The sequence below is a fragment of the Oncorhynchus kisutch genome, linkage group LG26 (genome assembly GCF_002021735.2).
Source record: "Oncorhynchus kisutch isolate 150728-3 linkage group LG26, Okis_V2, whole genome shotgun sequence".
NCBI classification, from domain to species: Eukaryota; Metazoa; Chordata; class Actinopteri; order Salmoniformes; family Salmonidae; genus Oncorhynchus; species Oncorhynchus kisutch.
In genome coordinates, this window is record NC_034199.2 from 14,723,459 (window position 1) to 14,743,521 (window position 20,063).

The 20,063-nt window shown below is 45.5% G+C and overlaps 1 protein-coding gene across 6 annotated transcripts in view; it reads left to right on the forward strand.

Annotated features, from left to right (window-relative positions):
- Positions 1-20,063, forward strand: part of stxbp5l (syntaxin binding protein 5L) — a 218,138-nt gene that overhangs the window by 17,175 nt on the left and 180,900 nt on the right. For all 6 annotated transcript variants that reach the window (XM_031805714.1, XM_031805719.1, XM_031805717.1 and 3 more), the window contains exon 2: positions 4,080-4,177. In XM_031805714.1, coding sequence (XP_031661574.1) covers positions 4,080-4,177 — 98 coding nt within the window. The remainder of the gene's footprint in view (positions 1-4,079; positions 4,178-20,063) is intronic.

The following is a 20,063-nucleotide window of genomic DNA, read 5'->3' on the forward strand; positions in this document are numbered from 1 at the left end:
CTCTCCTCCTTTCATCCCCCTCTCCTACAGTACCAGTGTTCAGATCTGTCTTTTATTTTTAGTCCTCTGCACATCAAAGGAATTTTAGAGTAGCCTCAAAATATCTCCCCTTTCACTGTTGGTGAGGAGGTTCAGTTGAGTTGTCCTTCTGTCTGTCTTCGCCTTCTTTTGACTGATGGAAACAGCTCATAATTCGATGAAGCAAGGTTAAATAGGTATTCCTAGCGCAGGAAGTTAATTCCATTTCCCTTCAACTACTGTGTCTTCTCTGAGGCTGCGATCACCCAATGAGGCAATAGAGTGTGGTTGGATGCACAGAGCCACAGACATGTACACATACATGGCAGAACCACAATCACACCCACGCATGCACAGACAGTAGTATGTATCAGCGGGCCCCCTGCTGCATGTGACGCATGTTTAGTGTGATGTTGAACGTGTGCGTATGCATATCCGTGTTTGTGTACATTCTTGGGTCTCACACACACACACACACACACACACACACACACACACACACACACACACCCCTCCCTCCCCCCATACACACACACAATGCATTATTCACTCCTAGTCAGTATTTCTGCCTCAGGTTGTGCATCACCAGTGCCTTCTGAATCTCTCCCCAGTTGTTTCTTTATCTATGGTTCGTACACTAACGAAAACGTATACACTCACTACTGTAAGTCACTCTGGATAAGAGTGTCTGCTAAAGGACTCAGATGGAAAGTGCAAATGTATATGCGACTACTACATATCACGCTGTGTGTATTAATGTATAAAACAACGTGCTGTTTTTTGTTGTTGTTACTGCTTGGATCTGTTGTTTGTGTTTAATGCTCTTGGCCTCTCCTGGTCTAACGTGTTTGTTTTTTATCCATCCAAGCTGGTACAGTGTAACAACGTTCAGGTAGCAAATGGCAAAACAAAATGTTCCTCTGGATGTGATTCAAGCACGTTTTCTGTTTGACTTCAGAGATCTTTCTCAGAGTTACAGAAAAACATATTTCTTTTGTGTTTCTTTTATTTGATTGAGACGTGTTCGCTGTGGTTTCACCAGAAACACCAGGCTCCAGTGTTTGATTATGAGCAGCTGATGAAGTCTCGGGTATGAGGCTGAGTTGACGAAGCTCTGTGTTGACAATGACTGGTCCGTCTCCGTCGTGGCATAGAGTTCACTGTAGCTGAGAGCGACATCAGGATGGAGTCGCAACACTGCTGTTAGAAGATATTTAGATTAGGCTCGTCTTGTCCAGTAGAATTAGCAGAGAAAGTGGCGAGAGAGATCGAGAGTGAGCGATAGACAGAAGGTGGCGGTGAGAGGATGTGGGACAGAGCTGGGGGGGAGGCATACAGGGAGACAGCGAGAAGGAGAGAGCGAGAGAAGGAGCAATACGGGTATAGCTTGATATCTTGACACCCTCTGAAGATACCTCTGACAGGCCTCTGACATAAAAAGAGAGCAGATCTTATAATGTGGCAAGATAACGACAGTCTCCCAAGAGGAGGAGAGAGGAAGGGGAGTTATCATCAAACACTGCCTGTCTGCTACAGTAGGAGTCCGACACAGAGCCAGTACTGAAACACAATGAGGAGTTATAGCTACGACACATAGATAACTCAGCTGCATGTGGAGCCCCACACATCCATAATACAGACAAATACTGTTTCAGTATGTAGCGAGAGAGAGAAAGAAAGAGAGGGAGAAATAGAATGAGGGTGCAATCAGAGTGTAAGAGCGACCATAGAGATGGACCCAGAGCAGATGCACGCACACACACACGCACAGAAAAAAATGGCTTTAGAGGTTGTGAAATATGCATGAGCAGCTCTGAGATTCACCAGGGTAAATGCATTTTTCATCCATTTCATGTCTGTGATGTGTATATTTAATGGTTCTTTCCTCCGGGTGGGTCTCTATTGGCCCCATCTGTAGCCTGAGCAGAGTGCACCGAGCTGGGCTTGGTACGTCAGGGGCCCTGGGGGGGAGGTGTTCCCCATATCTCCCTCCTCTCCAGGTCGTCACAAGTTAATGGCAGCTGGTGGTTAGTTAAGAGGTCAGGTCCACACAGCAGCAGCAGTTCACCCCAGCCAGGACTGTTCTACTGCTGATTGAAAGGTTCCTTCTGTACAGTGTGGATCATTGCCAGAGACCCTCTACCCACCACACCTACAAGGGTCTGCTGTGTGTGTGTGTGTGTGTGTGTGCGTGTGCATGTGCACGTGTGTCACTCATGAATTTCATTATTGTTAACCCATCTCCCCAACCCTGCACTTACACAATGTCTGCAGGCAGATTACTGTCGGATGATTGAGTGTTACGTTCTCAGCCTTTTGAGAAGCATAAACACATATCTCTCCTTTCAAAGGTGTTGGCAAAACAACATATGCACTGAGAATAGGAAGAAATCAAAATACAAAATGCAAGATATTTACTCTTCTCAACGAACACACTACCTTTGTTGCTTCCTCCCATTCCAACGTGTGATGCTGCTATCCTTTGATAGCAGCATGCTGTGAATTATCCGTGCGATCAAAACCTTCATATTCTTTCCCATTTTCTTTTAGTACGTGGTATCAGAGACACAGCAGAGCACAGAAACAGAACAGGTGTACGCTGATATTCGTTTTATTTTTTCAGCTGTTCCATTGATTATGCCAAGGCATATTTGATTTGGTTTCCCTAGTTTTTCTATGATTAGTAAATATTTGACAGTGTATCCACATAGCACTCTCTCTCCTCTGAAAACTGGCTGTATGCAAGTTGAGATAGTGGACGTTAGAAAGCCGCTTGATTTGGGGTGGACAGACACAGAAGGAGCAGGGTTACAGTAGGAGTCTGGAGGCTGCTGGGGGTTTTAATAGTGGGCAATAAAACAGGCCCCTAAATGAAAATCTATAGGCTATAAAGTCCTTCATTAGCACGAGTGTGAGTAGTGGAGCAGATGCCACATGTAAACATACCGGATGCACACACACACACACACACACACACACACACACACACACACACACACACACAAACACATTCCCTTTTAAGGCATGATTCACACCTTTCTCTCTCTCTCTCTCTCTCTCTCTCTCTCTCTCTCTCTCTCTCTCTCTCTCTCTCTCTCTCTCTCTCTCTCTCTCAGCCTCTCTCTCTCCCTCCCTCTCTCTCAGCCTCTCTCTCTCTCAGCTTGTATGACCTCTCTCTCTCTCTCTCTCTCTCTCTCACTCTCTCGCTATCTCTCTCTCACTCAGCTTGTATTACCTCTCTCTCGCTCTCTCTGTCTCTCTCATGACCTCTCTCTCTCTCTCACACAGCTTTTATGACCACTCTATCTCATTCATTCAGCCTGTTGTTTGGTAGCCCCGCTCCAATTTCATGTCTATGAATTAAAGATGAGAGGACAGAGACGTTGTTGCCATAATTCAGCCAAACACAGGCGCTAGTCTGAATGGAAACAGATGAACAGGGCCACTGCTGGGTTTCCTGGGAGGCCATTGGATAACACACAGCTTAACTGTCCATTCCAACACAGTCATTGGAAAGTTGTTGTCGCCTATATGGATTTCAGCACAGTGCAGACAGCGGACAGCGTCAATGCATATATTCCAGCACCACCCTGTTTGGACAGCTCTGGTATGATTACCAGTATAGATTCTGGGCAGTGACAGCATTGATTTCAGCACCACTGCTAACGGACAGCGCCCATGCAGATTTAAACACCAGTCTTAGTTGACTGGGGAAAGAGCTGCTGAATATTTCAGCACCATGGACAGCAGCTCAGTGTAGACTCTTGCTGTTTACCTATTCTGGAAGCCCCTTCTTCCTTCTCTGTTTTCTGATCTCTTATGGGCTCTTGCTCCTGATTCATTACTTCTATTTCAGTCTATTTTAGATATTTGTTTGTCTCTGACAAAATCTATTTATCTATTAATCTATTGATCTATTTTAGTAATAAAATAAAACGAGTTTTCCTACATACTGATCACAATTCCATAACATATGTACACATTTAACCAATTTCTAACTCTAACAATGTGTATTGAATTAGAATGGTAATTCAAGTGTGTTTGTGTTTTTCCTATTCCAGACGGTACGCCATGGCTTCCCGTACCAGCCCACCTGCCTGGCCTTTGATCCCGTCCAGAAGATCCTGGCCATCGGCTCCAGAACAGGAGGCATTCGGATGTATCCTTTCCTTTCTCTTCACCCCTCCCTCCCCCTGACTTGTCATTCTGTGTTGCAATGCTGTCATGGCTGTCATTTCACAGAGTCAAACCTGTCCGTTCGCCTGCTCCCAGGAGGCACCTGGGCCGGGGAGGATGTGGTGGACGTGGACGTGTAGCGCCTCAGGTAGGAGATTATACTCTCATACATCCAGCCTCATTCTGCTCATACCCATCAGCCACTGGGGATCGGCACGGAGCCAGGTGGATGGTCCTGACAATAGCGTCAGCGATAGACACCAGAAAATCTGACTAGCTACTGAGGGAGAGAAAAGTGTGTATGTGTGTGCTTGGAAGAGAGAGACCGTGTTTGTGTGAGAGATAGAGGGACAGGTAGAGAGAGGGAAAGGGAAGAGAGAGAGAGAGAGATTTGTGAGGGTACAGAGAATAGCTAATGAAAAAAGAAAATGTGATTTGATTAATTATTGGCTGGGCCAAAATTAGATATCTCGCTTTCTACCTGTCTCACTCACTCACTCACCCTCTCCCTATATGTCGGTCTCTTCCTCTCTTCCTCTGCCTCTCTCTCACTCTCTCTCTCTCTCTCTCTGGACCTGCAGCAGAGGCTTTGATGAAGCACTGACTGGAGGGAGAGCTCAGGTTTCTGTATGATGGAGACCCGTGACGGAATTAGCATTAGCATTGAAAGGCTAAACACAAATACCACCGCTTTCTCTCATGTGGCCTGTCATTCAGTCCATCTCTCTATTCCTTCCATTCTTTCTTTCCCTCCCTCTTTCATTCTCTCTCTTCTCTTTCCATTTCTCTTTCTTTTTTCTCTACCCCTCTTACTCTCCTCTCTCTCCCTTCTTTCTCTGTTCTTCCTGTGCTTTGAAAGTGTCTGGGTATAGACGAGAGGATACATGTCAACACCTAACGTGGCTGTTCTTTGTCTAGGTCCATATTGGATCCCTCTTTTCTCTCTGTCTTTGTTGTGTCCATGGAGTCTCTCTCTCTCTCTCTCTCTCACACACACACACACACACACACACACACACACACACCCTGCTCTATACAAACACTATCATCTTCTCCAGATGACATGATGGCATTGAAAACAGTCCCGTTATTACAGGTGTATTGTATTATTCATCATCTGATAGTAGGTCGGACAGAAGTGGGTGTGGTTTAGAGTTTTGATGGTTGTGATTGGACGGTAATTGGACAAGGGGGTGTGGTTTTCAGACGTGTTGTTACACCTTATCAGCTGTTGTTTCTCGCAATCTGTCTCCTTACCAGTTTTTTTGTAGTCTTAGTCTTTTCATTCTCCCTCCCTCCCTCCTACTCCCACTCTCCTCCCTCCCTCCCTCCCTCCCTCCCTCCCTCCCTCCCTCCCTCCCTCCCTCCCTCCCGCCCTCCCTCCCTCACTCCTACTCCCACTCTCCCTCTCCCTCCCACATTTCGCTGCATCTCTATTTATTTCCAACCTCTCTGACCCATGTCTTCAGATGGTGATTTCCCCTGCCTGCCTGCTACAGCAGCACATTGGCACCAGGTAGAAATATATATTTTCTTCCTGTTAAAAAATCCTTATTGATCTCCGGAGCTCCGAAGTTAAACATTCAGATGAGAGTATTGATTGGGTGTGTTTGTGTGCACCGTGGCGGTACACTCCCCATGTAATTCATTTCAAGGACGCGCGTGTGCATGTGTGTGCGCGTGTGCGTGTGTGTATGTGCGTGTGTGGGTGTGATCAATATTGTTGCTGATTTCTGGACCAAATCCCTCACATGGACTCCCACAGAGTCAGAAATCCCTGTCACCCTATCCGTGGCTGCAGGAATGATCAATACATTGATCATGATTGGTTAGATAATCCTAATTGGTTAGTGAATCTGGTGACCTAGTTCAGAATGTAGATTTCCATCCAAAAGTAATTGTTTATCACGAGAGGCCCACACATAATACCTAGTTCTGCCAGAATGATTTCTGGGAAATAGAACACAATACAAATGAGATCAAAATAGGAAAAAATCATAACATTTATGTGATTTGTTTTTCCTATTCAGCAAAGTGGGGGAAAAAAGGGCTTGAAATATTTCAACTGCTTTCTAATTCATGTATTTATTGAACCCTTGTTTTACCAGGTCAGTTGACTGAGAACACGTTCTCATTTACAGCAGTGACCTGGGGAATAGTTACAGGGGAGAGGAGGGGGGATGAATGAGCCAATTGGAAGCTGGAGATGATGAAATGGCCATGATGGTATGAGGACCAAATTGGGAATTTAGCCAGGACACCGGGGTTAACAGTCCTACTCGTACGATTCAGTGTCATGTGATCTTTAGTCACCACAGAGAGCCTGGACACAAGTTTAACATCCCACCCTGAAAGATGTTAAATATAGTAACAATCAAATTATAAACAACTTATTGTAACATTTCTTATAACTGAAAAATAAATATGATCATACATAGTAACAGTACAAATTAATAACATTTCACATATCTGACGACAGAGAATGTTCTGCCAAGCATCCTCGGACTGAAGCCGAGTCTCAGTTCAAATGCCTGTTGACTCGTTACAACTTCAGTTTTAAGCACGAAGGGATTTCGTTCCTCTGTGACCAAGTTGTGTTTTGTTTGGTCTTGTTTCAATTCTACAAAGTTATTTGTAATTGTTTATGTTCAGCGCTCTAAATTCATCTGAGAACATCACAGTGGGATCCGACACACATCAATAGACGAGAGCCGGTCTGGCCTTTTGAGGAAGTCTAAAACCACGTGGGTCTGTGACTCTCGCAGCCAGAGAAAATCAATCCTTTGTCTGGATAGGTCAGAAAATGTGACGCGGCAATCCCTATGCAAATGAGGAGTCAGATTTCACAGGCTGCATGTCAGCTGACAGCAATTAATGTTGTGCCATTCACAGAGTGCTCTGTTCATGTCACATCCTGACCTTAGTTCTTTTGCTATGTCTTTGTTTTAGGTTGGTCAGGGCGTGAGTTTCGGTGGGTTGTCTATGTTAGTTTTTCTATGTTGTGTTTTGCGTTTGGCCTGGTAGGTTCTCAATCAGAGGCAGGTGTCGTTAGTTGTCTCTGATTGAAAATCATACTTCGGTAGCCTTTTCCCACCTGTGTTTCGTGGGTGATTGCTTTCTGTCTTTGTGTATGTCACCAGACAGGACTTTCGTTTCGTGTCATTCTCTTTGCTATTTTTGTTTTAGTGTTCTGTGTTTAAGAAATTCATCATGAACATGTACCATGCTGCGCATTGGTCCTCCGATCCTTCATACTCCTCAGACGAAGACGACGAACGTTACAGTACACCAAAAATATAGTTCGGAACTGTTCCAGAACCGCTCAAAGTTCCCTAAATAGAGGACTTTAAATCTATAGCTCGGTAGGTAAAGCATGGCGCTTGCAATGCCATGATAGTGGGTTCAATTCCCGGGACCACCCATATGTAAAAAAGAATGACGTGTGTCACGCCATGACCTTAGAGAGCCTTTTTATTTCTCTATTTGCTAAGGTCATGGTGTGATTTGGGTGGGTATTCTAGTGTTCTATTTCTTTGTTGGCCGTCTATGGTTCCCAATCCGAGCAGCTGTCTATCGTTGTCTCTGATTGGGAATCAAACTTAGGCAGCCTGTTTTCCACCTCAGTTTGTGGGATCTTGTTTTTGCATCGTTGCTTTGGAGCCTGCAGAACTTTACGTTTGTTTGTATTTTGTTGTTTTTTTGGTGACATTTGAGAATAAAGTAAAATGTACGCCTGCCACGCAACACCTTGGTCCAATTCATCAAACGAGCGCAACAATGCGCACATGACTGTGAGTTGCTCAACATAAAAGTGTCTGCTAAATTACATATATTAATATTATATATATATATATATATATATATATATATATATATATCATAATGCTCCCCTGTATACATCCTGGGTCCATTGTGAAAATCCTACTGGTAGTGTTGCTGTAGAACTGGCACAGGCCCTACTCTGGTGTCTGTGAGTGGTGCATAATGATGATGTCATCGATGCTGGGCTGGCAGACTGTCACTCTGCAGTGGGACCACCCAGTGACTAGATCCCAGAGAGCTGCTGGCTGGCAGACTGTCACTCTACAGTGGGACGACCCAGTGACTAGATCCAAGACAGTTACTGAGATCTGGCACAGACCCTATGTGATTGACGTGGTGTGTGAGGTTGAAAGACCCTACAATCATACAATAACTTGTGTGTCATCTTCAGCAGAACTGAAACAGACCATTTGTTTTATGTGTTATGCAGTGCACTCAATTCTATGTGTGTGTGTCTATATATCTTTCTCTGTGTCTTTGTATGTATCTGTCTGTCACTGCCTTTGTGTGTGTGTCTGTCTGTCTGTCTGTCTGTCTGTCTGTCTGTCTGTCTGTCTGTCTGTCTGTCTGTCTGTCTGTCTGTCTGTCTGAGTGTGTAGCTGTCTTACTGGGCCTATGTGTATCTGCCTGTCTGTCTCTGTGTCTGTGTGTATCTGTCTGTCTGTCTGTCTCCGCGTCTGTGTGTATGAGTGTTTGCCATTCCTGTTATCCTGCCGTGCCATGCTGGATTGGAAAAAGGCTTTTCAATAAAGGCCAGGTAATAGAATCCTCTTCTGTCTGATGGACAGTCACTTCTCATCACGGCCTATCAACAGACACACCGACCGACCTGACAGTCACTTCTCATCACAGCCTATCAACAGACACACCGACCAACCTGACAGTCACTTCTCATCACAGCCTATCAACAGACACACCGACCGATCTGTCAGTTACTTCTCATCACAGCGTATCAACAGACACACCGACCGACCTGACACTTCTCATCACAGCCAACCGACCACTCACACAGCCAGAGATACATTCACCAGCCAACCGACCACTCTCACACAACCTATTGGGAGAGAGAGGATGGGAGGAGAGGAGGGAGAGAAATAGAGAAAGAGGAGCTGCAGGAAGGGAAAAGGAAGGAAAGAGTGGAGGGTCTAAGAGGATGAGAGTGGAGGGTCTAAGAGGATGAGAGTGGAGGGTCTAAGAGGATGAGAGTGGAGGGTCTAAGAGGATGAGAGTGGAGGGTCTAAGCGGATGAGAGTGGAGGGTCTAAGCGGATGAGAGTGGAGGGTCTAAGCGGATGAGAGTGGAGGTTCTAAGAGGTTGAGAGTGGAGGGTCTAAGAGGATGAGAGTGGAGGGTCTAAGAGGATGAGAGTGGAGGGTCTAAGAGGATGAGAGTGGAGGGTCTAAGAGGATGAGAGTGGAGGGTCTAAGAGGATGAGAGTGGAGGGTCTAAGAGGATGAGAGTGGAGGGTCTAAGAGGATGAGAGTGGAGGGTCTAAGAGGATGAGAGTGGAGGGACTAAGAGGATGAGAAAAAAAGAGAAGCAAATAGGAGGAAAGAAGGGACCCGAGGAGAAGAGTGAGGTAAGGGTTTAGGATGAGAGGATGAAGGGTAGAAAGGGGTGCCTGAGAAGGAGGGAATAGGAGGAGGAAGACGAGGAAATAAAAGAATGGTAAGCAGAAGGATGAAGAAAGTCAATTTCAGTCTACCCTGATGATAGGGCCGCTGCTGGGCTGTGATTTGAGTAACAGCAGTATTGTAGGACATAGACATGTAGCAGTTATGTGCCTGGTGGTTATTGTGAGGTTGTGTGTGTGTGCCTGCCTGCCTGCCTGTGTGCGTGTGTGTCTGATGAAGTGTTTTGTAGCAGTGGTCTGCCTGGTCGTTTGCAGGCGTGGCACGTGCTGGATTCACTGCAGCTCCTCTCTCCCATCAAACTAATGTCCTAATAATGGTTCTGGCACCCGTGTGGACACACATACACACACACACACACACACACACACACACACACGAACACACACGAACAACTGTCAGACATCGGCCAGGCAGTGTGTGTGTATCTACAGTATACATAGTGGGCTGTGTTTGCTGTCAGCTCTGTAGCCCACCATTGAGTCATCACAATGCTTCCAGAGACATATTTCCAACAACACACAGCAGCAGCAGTATAGACACAACGAGACATCCCACAGTGGTTGCAGTGACAGCTGCCATACTCGTCCTGTCACAGCACTTTGTGACAGTACAGCAGTACAGCCAGGCTGACAATGACAATGACAAGGATAGCCACCTCGCTTCTCTGCTGACTCCAGTCCTATAGCCGGGTCTATTCACTGGCTATATGATAGACTCACCGTGGCGTCGTATCTGTACGGCGAGATAATATCGATACGTTTGCTAGCAATATTCTCTTCTTTGGTATGGTAGAGTTCCACTGGGCTATTTAATGTATCCACACGTTAGACCCACAGTCACATCGGTACAGGGATAAAATGTGGCTACAGTACACCATGATAGCAGAAAAACTGTCAGGATTCGTGAAACACGGTCTGTGGTAGGCTTGAGTGTCACTGAGAGATTTGATGTATCCACACAATGCTATCAGCTTCGGCGAATGATATGATACATTCTCTAGGGCTAGGACATCAGCAATATTATTGTACTCTACTGGCTATATGATACTCTAAGCAACTGCATGGAGCTGGTATATTATCTACGTAGTATACACTACATGACTAAAAGTATGTGGACACCTGCTCGTCGAACATCTCATTCCAAAATCATGGGGTTTAATATGGAGTTGGTCCCCCCTCTTGGGCTATAACAGCCTCCATTCTTCTGGGAAGGCTTTCCACTAGATGTTGGAAAACTGCTGTGGGGATTTTCTTCCATTCCTTCACAAAAGCATTGGTGTGTTCGAGCAATGATGTTGGGCGATTAGGCCTGGCTCGTAGTCGGCATTCCAATTCATCCCAAAGGTGTTCGATGGGGTTGAGGTCAAGGCTCTGTGCAGGCTAGTCAAGTTCTTCCACACCGATCTCGACAAACCATTTCTGTATGGACCTTGCTTTTTGCATGGGGGCATTGTCATGCTGAAACAGGAAAGGACCTTCCCCAAAGTTGGAAGCAAAGAATAATCAAAAATGTCATTGTATGCTGAAGCATTAAGATTTCCCTTCACTTGTGTGTGACTCCTCGGCCATGGAAACCCATTTCATGAAGCTCCCGATGAACAGTTCTTGTGCTGACGTTGCTTCCAGAGGCAGTTTGGAACTCGGTAGTGAGTGTTGCAACCCGAGGACAGATGATTTTTACGCGCTTCGGCACTCGGCCGTCCTGTTCTGTGAGCTTGTGTGGCCTGCCACTTCGCGGCTGATCCGTTGTTGCTCCTAGACGTTTCCACGTCACAATAACAGCACTTACAGTTGACCGGGGACAGCTTTGGCGTATGCGTTATTTCATCATTTTGATGTCTTCACTATTACTCCGCAATGTAGAAGAGAAACCCTTGGACGAGTAGCTGTGTCCAACCTTTTGACTGGTACTGTAGATACATATGGAGCGTGCGACTCTCTTCATTTTTTCTACCTTCCAGTTTATCCTCCGTTCGTCGGCACCTCCACACTAAGTCGTGTTCTCTGGGTTTGCTCCAGCTCACGGTTCATCCCAACAATGCAGAACTCTTCCATCGTATGCCCAGTACCTAGAAAGATCAACCCCTCCTGCAACAATGACTACCACCCTGTAGCGTTAACATTCAGCGATGAAGACCTTTGAAAGGCTGATTCCACTACCACTCTCTCTACTCATCACTCCCTGTTATCATCTATGCATAGCCACTTTAATAACCCGACCTGCATGTACATCATTTCCTCAACTACCTTCGACACGCCGGTGCCCCCGCACATTGACACATAGACTCTGTACCGGTACCCCCTGTGTATAGCCCCGCTATTGTTATTCACTACTGCTCTTTAATTATTTGGGGGGGGGGGGGGGGGTGTATTTTCTTCTAACTGCATTGTTGGTTAAGGGCTTGTAAGTAAGCATTTCACTGTGAGGTTGTATTCTGCGCATGTGACACATAACATTTGATTTGATGTGATTCTTCGCCAGCTACAAAAGGAGGTATGCTCTTACTCAGACCCACTCCGGTTTGCCTACAAGCGGCACAGGGGTGTTGATGATTCACTCCCTACAGCACAGTGCCCACACCCACACGGAGAAGCCCAAAACTGACAGGATGGTATTTGTGGATTTCTCTAGTGTCTTCAACACAGTACAGTTTAACTTAACGGGTCAAAAGCTCCAGAACATGAATTTCAATCCACATCTGATTCTCTGGGGTCCTCTCCTTCCTGACAAATAGACACCAGCTGGTCAGATTCAACAGTAGCTGCAGCTCATCCAGAACCATCTGTACAGTATCGCCACGATGCTCTGTCATCTCGCCGGTGTTATTCACCCTCTACACAGGCCACTGTAGGAGCTCGGACCCAGATGTGACGTTGATTAAAGTACTTGGACGATACAGTTATAATGGACACGCAACTCAGAGACCTCCAGGCTGCAATCTACAGGTTTTACCCTCTGGTGTAACCGGAACTACCTGGATCTCAACTCAAACAAGACGCCTGGTCATTGACTTCAGAAGGGACCAACCTCCCACCCCAGTGCTGGAGATTAACGGCCAGGTCATTGAGTGAGTGGAGGACTATAAATACTTAGCAACCATCCTCAACAACAAGCTCTCCTTCAAAAAGGAACGCAGAACCGATTCACTCTGTCGACAACGGCTGTTCTTTTTACAGAAATTGAGGACGTTTAATATACACCAATCCATCCAAGCATTTAATAGATTCTTCATAGCAACCATCTTATCTTTTCATATTGAGGGGTGGTTTGGTGCTCTAGGGAAACCCAATGAACAGGGTAATAGAAATCCGTGGGAAGGTCATTGGATAAAGACAGGAACCCTTCAGTGACATCTATAAAAAAAAACGTTTTAAAAAACGAGTGATGAAAAAGGGGAACAAATAGCCCTGGACAGGGGCGACAGGTAGCCTAGTGGTTAGAGAGTTGGGCCAGTAACCGAATGGCCCTGAGCTGACAAGGTAAAAATCTGTCGATCTGCTCCTGAAGAAGGGGTTCTTAGGTTCTTAGGCCATCATTGTAAATAAGAATTTGTTCTCAACTGACTTGCCTAGTTAAATAAAAGAAAATGACGCACACACTCCATGACCAGTATAGCCCCCTACCTTCTGGGCACAGATATAGATCTCTGGCATACAAATCTAAAATGGCAGCTTCAAGTTTTGTTCCGTCAAACTCCTCAACGCTTGAAGTTATTATTTGTATTTGTATAGTGTTACAAAAAGTAAGAACAGCGTCGAAAGCATTCAAATAGGATGTTGGCCTCATATTGACTTGACAGTTGTGTCAAGTTGGCGGGACCATTGTTTATACACACAGGAAACTGTTGAGAGTGAAAAACCCATCCGCTTTGCAGTTCTTGACACACTCAAACCGGTGCTCCTGGCACCTACTACCAAACCCCGTTCAGCAACACTGAGCAACAGGATTCCTCTCTAGGTTCCTGATACTGGAGGGTAAACAGTGCTAGTCATCTGTAACACAGCAACACTGAGCAATATGATACACTCCTGTCCAACGGATGTTAGAGGCTACACAGTTCTGGTCAGTCCAGTGGAGGGCTAAACCACGACATGATGGACGTCTACTTCCATATTCATAGTCACACTATGTTTTGACCTTTGCTCACTGAGCGAGTGAGTTACCGGGAACGTACGGATTGCTCTGTTGTCCTCCACCGCAGCAAGCATGGGATTAAGACTGGGCCTGTATTTAAGCAATAAGGCCAGAGAGGTGTGGTATATAGCCAATATACCACGGCTAAGCACTGTTCTTAGGCACGACGCAACGCGGCGCATTGGCCTTTGTTGGCCATCATTGTAAATAAGAATTTGTTCTTAACTGACTTGCCTAGTTAAATAAAGGTTAAATAAAAAATATATATTTATCACAAACACCTGAGGTGCCTTATTGCTATTATAAACTGTTTACCAACGTAAATAGAGCTAACTGTTTTGTCGTACACATGGTATACGGTCTGATAAACCACGGCTGTCAGCCAATCATCATTCAGGGCTCGACCCACTCAGTTTCTAAATGGAAACGAGCAGATGTGTGCTTATCTCTCTCTATTTCGTCCTCTCTGTCTTTGTCTCTTTACACGCAACCGATACAAGGGGACCGATTCAATTAGATGTGCTGTGATTCGCAGCCCCTTTAACTAATTAGTGTAATGACAGTTTTATCATTGCAAGGTGAGTGAAGCATCCACTAGAACTGGAATGGAACCGCAGCTGAAATAGAACATGAATTCATACAGTGTATTTGTGATGCACGGTGATGACTGAATACACACGATTATCTGGTGCTTTGGATGTCAGAGACTTTCAATTCAACGAGGTGAACTGGAGACTTCTATTGTGTGTATGAGCTCATAATCACTAAACAATATAATCCCACTGTTTCAATGTAGCCCCACCCTGCAGTGCTAGCTGTTAGGTAGCTCTCGTCTGTGTAGTCCCGCTCTCACTCTCTCCATCTCTTTTCATTCATCTTTATCCATCCTTCGGGGTTCGATCAAGTCTGCCCTTTCCGTTTGAGAGCAAGCTCATTCGTTCCCGCCGTGTAGCGCTGTTTTTCGATCCCAATCGACCCGTCCCGCTAGCTTGCCACGCTGCCCAGTGCACCACGCCACTCTGTTGTTTCTCTCTCTCCTCTCTTTCTTTTCTTTCTCCTTCTCTTTGTCTTCCATCAATCTGGTCTGTCCAGCTGGAGGAAGTAGGAAGGGCTGCTGGCTCTCTCTCGCTCTCTCTTGCTCTCTCTCGCTCTCTCTCTCGCTCTCTCTCTCACTTTCTCTCTCGCTCTCTCTCTCTCTCTCGCTTGATCTCTCTCTCTCTCTCTCTCTCACTCTCTCTCTCGCTCTCTCTCGCTCTCGTTCTCTCAGTAATGTCTCTCTTGCAATATGCTGATTTTATTTATGCAACTACAGTCTTGGCCTCGGTCAAGATAAGCTGAGTTCCCTTCCCTCCGCTCTCCTTCTCTCTCGCTGTTACACACACACGCACACACGCGCACACACACACACACACACACACACACACACACACACACACACACACACACACACACACACACACACACACACACACACACACACACACACACACACACACAGCCCAGACAAGATATGTCAGTTGTTGTTTTTTTCTCCACACAGTATGTCAGAGCATCCCCATTTTCCCTGGAAGATGAAAGCAGTGTGTGTGTGTTTGTGACTCTGTCCTCTTTGCGGCCCTGCCTCTAGTCATTGAGACTGCATGGTGTGTGTCTCTGTGTCAAGCTTAATTTCATTCATAATATAAAGAGCATACAGTATGAACGTCCTGCCAGAGAGAAATAGGGGGGGGGGGGCAGGGAGAGAGTGAGACAGAGAGGGATAAGGCCCTTCACTCTGGTAGTACAAAATGTCACCGAAGCATTGGCAGACCTCTGCTTATAGACTGCTGTCTTTGATTTGGGGTGATGTTGGGACAGGCTGTGTGTCTGGATGCAGGGTCATCGGGGTGTCATGGAGAGTAGTTGCACTGAAATGACTCCCTTTTGATTGCAACTGGTTGTTGGTGGTTGTCATTACCATTGCTGCTTTGCATTATTGTCACAGCTGTTTATGTTACTGTTGTTGATGCTCTTCTTGTTGCTGTTACTCGTAGACAGCAGATCGTTCAATTAGTTAAGGATGATAATGGATTGGATGTTTACAGTATAAGGGTGTTGTAAAGAACACAGTGGGAGACATAGAGCTGGTTTCAAGCGCAGGGCGCAGCAGGTGTTTGTTGCAAAGGACCACAGGAAGAGGCAGGTAGCTGGGTCCAGGGGCAGGCAGAAGGTCATACACAGGAGGAGGCATGTAGCTGGGTCCAGGGGCAGGCAGAAGGTCATACACAGGAGGAGGCAGGTAGCTGGGTCCAGGGGCAGGCAGAAGGTCATACACATGGGGTCCAAAAGGGAACAGTACAGGCAGGGAAAAGGCTAGTAACGTAGTCCGGGAGATCAGGCAGTAGGAAGATAACAGGAAATCCGAAAGGCTAAACTACAGACAGGGAATAGGCAAAAAGGTGTCGTTAGTGAGGCAGGTTAAAACTATCATACAAGGGAGGAGTAAATCACAGGAAACCCAGAGCTCTGAAAGACATGTGTCACAAAACAAACAATACCTCACAGTGACGGGGTGCAAAGAACTGAACTAAATAGTGTGTAATAATTACATACAGGTGTGTGAAAAGGTGATTAGAATTCAGTTGATTGGGATCTGGAGAGTGAGCTGCAATCACGGGATCTAGATGTTTGAGAGTGTGAGCTGGAAGCAGACGTTACAGGTATAAGGTCATCAGATTTGGAAAAGGAAAATCGGGGGTCCTTTTCTCATGACATAAAAAGTCAAACGGGTTTGGTACAGGAGAGACATACATGTTCCCATACAAATCTGATTGGATACAACATTTGACTATTGAAATATCAGCCTCATTTTAACTCCAGAGGTGATTTTCTTTTCTGAGGGCTAATCGGGGACATTTTTGATGACGGCTCTAGCCGGGGACAGGCCACCAAAACCGGGGACTCACCTCATCCAGCTACCTCCGATGTATAGCATGCATCAGCTCAAGTTTCAAATTCCCTTCCTTCCTTCCTTCCTTCCTTCCTCCTCCTCGTCTTGATCTTACGGTTGTTGTCTGTTCATGCTTGGTCCTGTCTCCTCCTGAGGGCAGAGGGCTGAGCGGAGTGCTAGAGAGATGCTCTGAACTAATGAAAGGTCAGCAAGATATAAATAGGCACACTGGAAGAAGTATGGGGAAATGTCACTGCGGTATATAGCCTGTATGTGCGTGCACAGTACGAGAGAGAGAATATTTATTATTTTCTTTCTGCTGTACAGTACACATTCGACATTTCTATTACTGATTTTGACCTGCTGGCTTTGGTAAAAGCCACATTGCTGTATAGAACTTCATTCTTGTACTCTGAAAAGACCTTGTGGTTCTAATCAATGTTGCTTGCATTCAGACACACAAAGGTCCAAGTACAGCCAACAAAGGCTGTAGGAGAAAAACATGCTTAATGTTAGGTCAGAGTCACAGAATGAGGCAGATTTATGGAAAGAAATCATCTTTGGACAGTGTTGGTGTTCTCTGAATAATCAACAAAAATCAACAATGATACATACTTAAAGAACGAGTGTCTTATAAGACCACACGGGCTGGGCACCAATTGGTGTATGACGCAGAAAGAAAAATCAATCAATCAATCAATCAATATTCAACAGCAGATTGAATATGGAAGTCCGGCAGTCTCTTGTGTGTTAGTCCAAAAGGCCTGCAGCAGCTACAGAGACGTCCTTCATCCCAGAGGAAGCTCTGTGACTGACAGGTGGAGGCACGTCGAAGAGAACAACAACTATAACAATTGATGAACCTATTCCTATGGATTAGGTTTCGCCTGATTTAGGAACGTTCTGCTTTGCTGCACGGTGTCTGCCACTTGTTTTGGTCAGGTCGTTGTTGTCAAAGAGAAAGTGCTCTCAAGTCTCTCCGACTTGGGTACCTGGTTAAATAAATGTCAAATAAATGAACATTACAAAGGGTTGACTGCTGCAGTCGTATCTGCCCGAAAGACATGGGGTTAAACTGATCAATGCCCATCAAACACCTAGCCGGTTGTATTCACAGGTCGTCATTGAAAATGACAACCGGTTCTTTACAGAGTTACTTGAATAGATGTCAGCTAAACAAATAAATAAATACACAGGTTTTTACTTTATCGTGGAGCCTTTAAGGAGGAAAACACAGGAGAGGAGGAGAAAAAGGGAAAGGAAGGTAAACAACATTGTTTTACGGAAAAACCAGAACATCTACTTCTGCTTTGTCCGAATGTTTGCATGTTTCCCCGTCTATTTATTCCACTCTTGTGTTTTTTTAATGAGCCTAGGTGTGCGTCAGAATAGGGTGATGATGGAAACATTGTTTGGCGAAAAACCTTTTGACCTTTAAAGCAGAAAGGCCATGAAGTCACACCTTTCTTTTCAATGTTTTTTTTGTCATTTTCTCAGATTCACAGGGTCATTTCAAATAGTATATCTTTTCTTTTCTTCCCCACGATTTTGCCTTCCCCAGAGGAGAGGAGACAGTGATCAAATCGAGTGCTTTTCTAGTCATTTATCTGGGATGGGTAAAACACTGTGGGACAGGAGGACAAGCAAAGGAGTATAAACAGAGAAAGAGAGAAAGAAGAAAAGGGTAGAGTTTTCAGAAAGAAAAGTGGAGTATTCAGAGAGAAAAGTTAGAGAAAAGTGGAGCGTTCAGGGAGAAAGGTGGAGCGTTGTGAGAGTAAAGTGGAGTATTCAGATAGAAAAGTGGAGTATTCAGAGAGAAAGTGAGAGAAAAGTAGTGTTCAGAGAGAAAAGTGGAGCGTTCAGGGAGAAAGGTGGAGCGTTGTGAGAGAAAAGTGGAGTATTCAGAGAGAAAATTGGAGTATTCAGAGAGAAAGTGAGAGAAAAGTAGTGTTCAGAGAGAAAAGTGAAGTATTCAGAAAGAAAAGTGGAGTGTTCAGAGAGAAAAGTGGAGTATTCAGAGAGAAAACTAGGAGTATTCAGAGAGAAAAGTAAAGCGTTCAGAGAGAAAAGTGATAGAAAAAAGTGAGAGAAAGGATAAATAGAAAACGATGGGGGTTGGTTTGAAATGTGTCTGTTTTTTTTAGGTTAACAGTGTACGTGTACTAAATAGTTAATGACTAGCTGTAGCCTCTAGTAAAACTACATTTTAACCTATTTTCAGCACAGAGACTCACTCAACATTGCAAAATGTAGAGCATGTGTGGAAACCCAAACTGGAACCCCGCAAATGTCCTAAATGTAATGTTGTCTTAGCTTAGCATCATGCTAGTATAGCTTTCATATCTTTCAATTAATACATGTGGGCTGACTACGCAAGGCTAACATGCTAAAAACCTGTTTGTTTTTGTGTGTGTTTGTGATAGTAGCTCAGGTGAATTTTGTGTCTCAAACTAATGGTCACACATCCTCCTCTCACAAATGGGTGAAACTCTGAAGACATGAGCTCTAGAGGTTCATAAAGAACCAGTGTGTTTGGCTATGTGATAGTCTCTCTGTCAAGGCCTTTGATATGGAGGCTGGATGCATCGCTGGAGTGGATCTTGAGTGGACTGAATGTACAGCCGATAGAAGGGTAAAGATAAACAGAGATTGAGAGAGAGGAAGAGAGAGAAATAGAGAACGAGAGAGAGATAACTAGAGAGAGGAAGAGAGAGAGAGAGAGAGAGAGAGAGAGAGAACGAGAGAGAAAGAGGAAGAGAGAGAGAAATAGGGAGAGAGAGAATAAGAGAGAGAGAGCACACCTCATCCTCAAACTGCCCTGCAGACGAGCAGCCCCAAGAGGAGAGCCCCAGCACTGAACAAACCCAGGCCCCACAATTGCACTTCTCCTCCATTGTTGAGAGAGATAAAATCACAGAGCTGGAGAGAGAGATGGTGGAGCTCAAAGAGCTAGTCCACACAATCAAGTCAGCACAGACCCACAGAACAGACCAGCACAACATCACCACAATGGGGCAGACAACACAGGAGCCACCAACCCAACAGACCCCACCCCCCCTAACAGCCTCTCTGTCAGCTACCTGATAGCCCTCCTAACAGCCCCTCTGTCAGCTTCCCCGATAGCCCTCCTGACAACCCCCTGTCAGCTCCCCGATAGCCCTCCTAACAGCTCCCTGTCAGCTCCCCGATAGCCGTCCTGACAACCCCCCTGTCAGCTTCCCCGATAGCCCTCCTGACAACCCCCCTGTCAGCTCCCCCGATAGCCCTCCTAACAGCCCCCCTGTCAGCTCCCTGATAGCCCTCCTAACAGCCCCCCTGTCAGCTTCCCCGATAGCCCTCCTAACAGCCCCC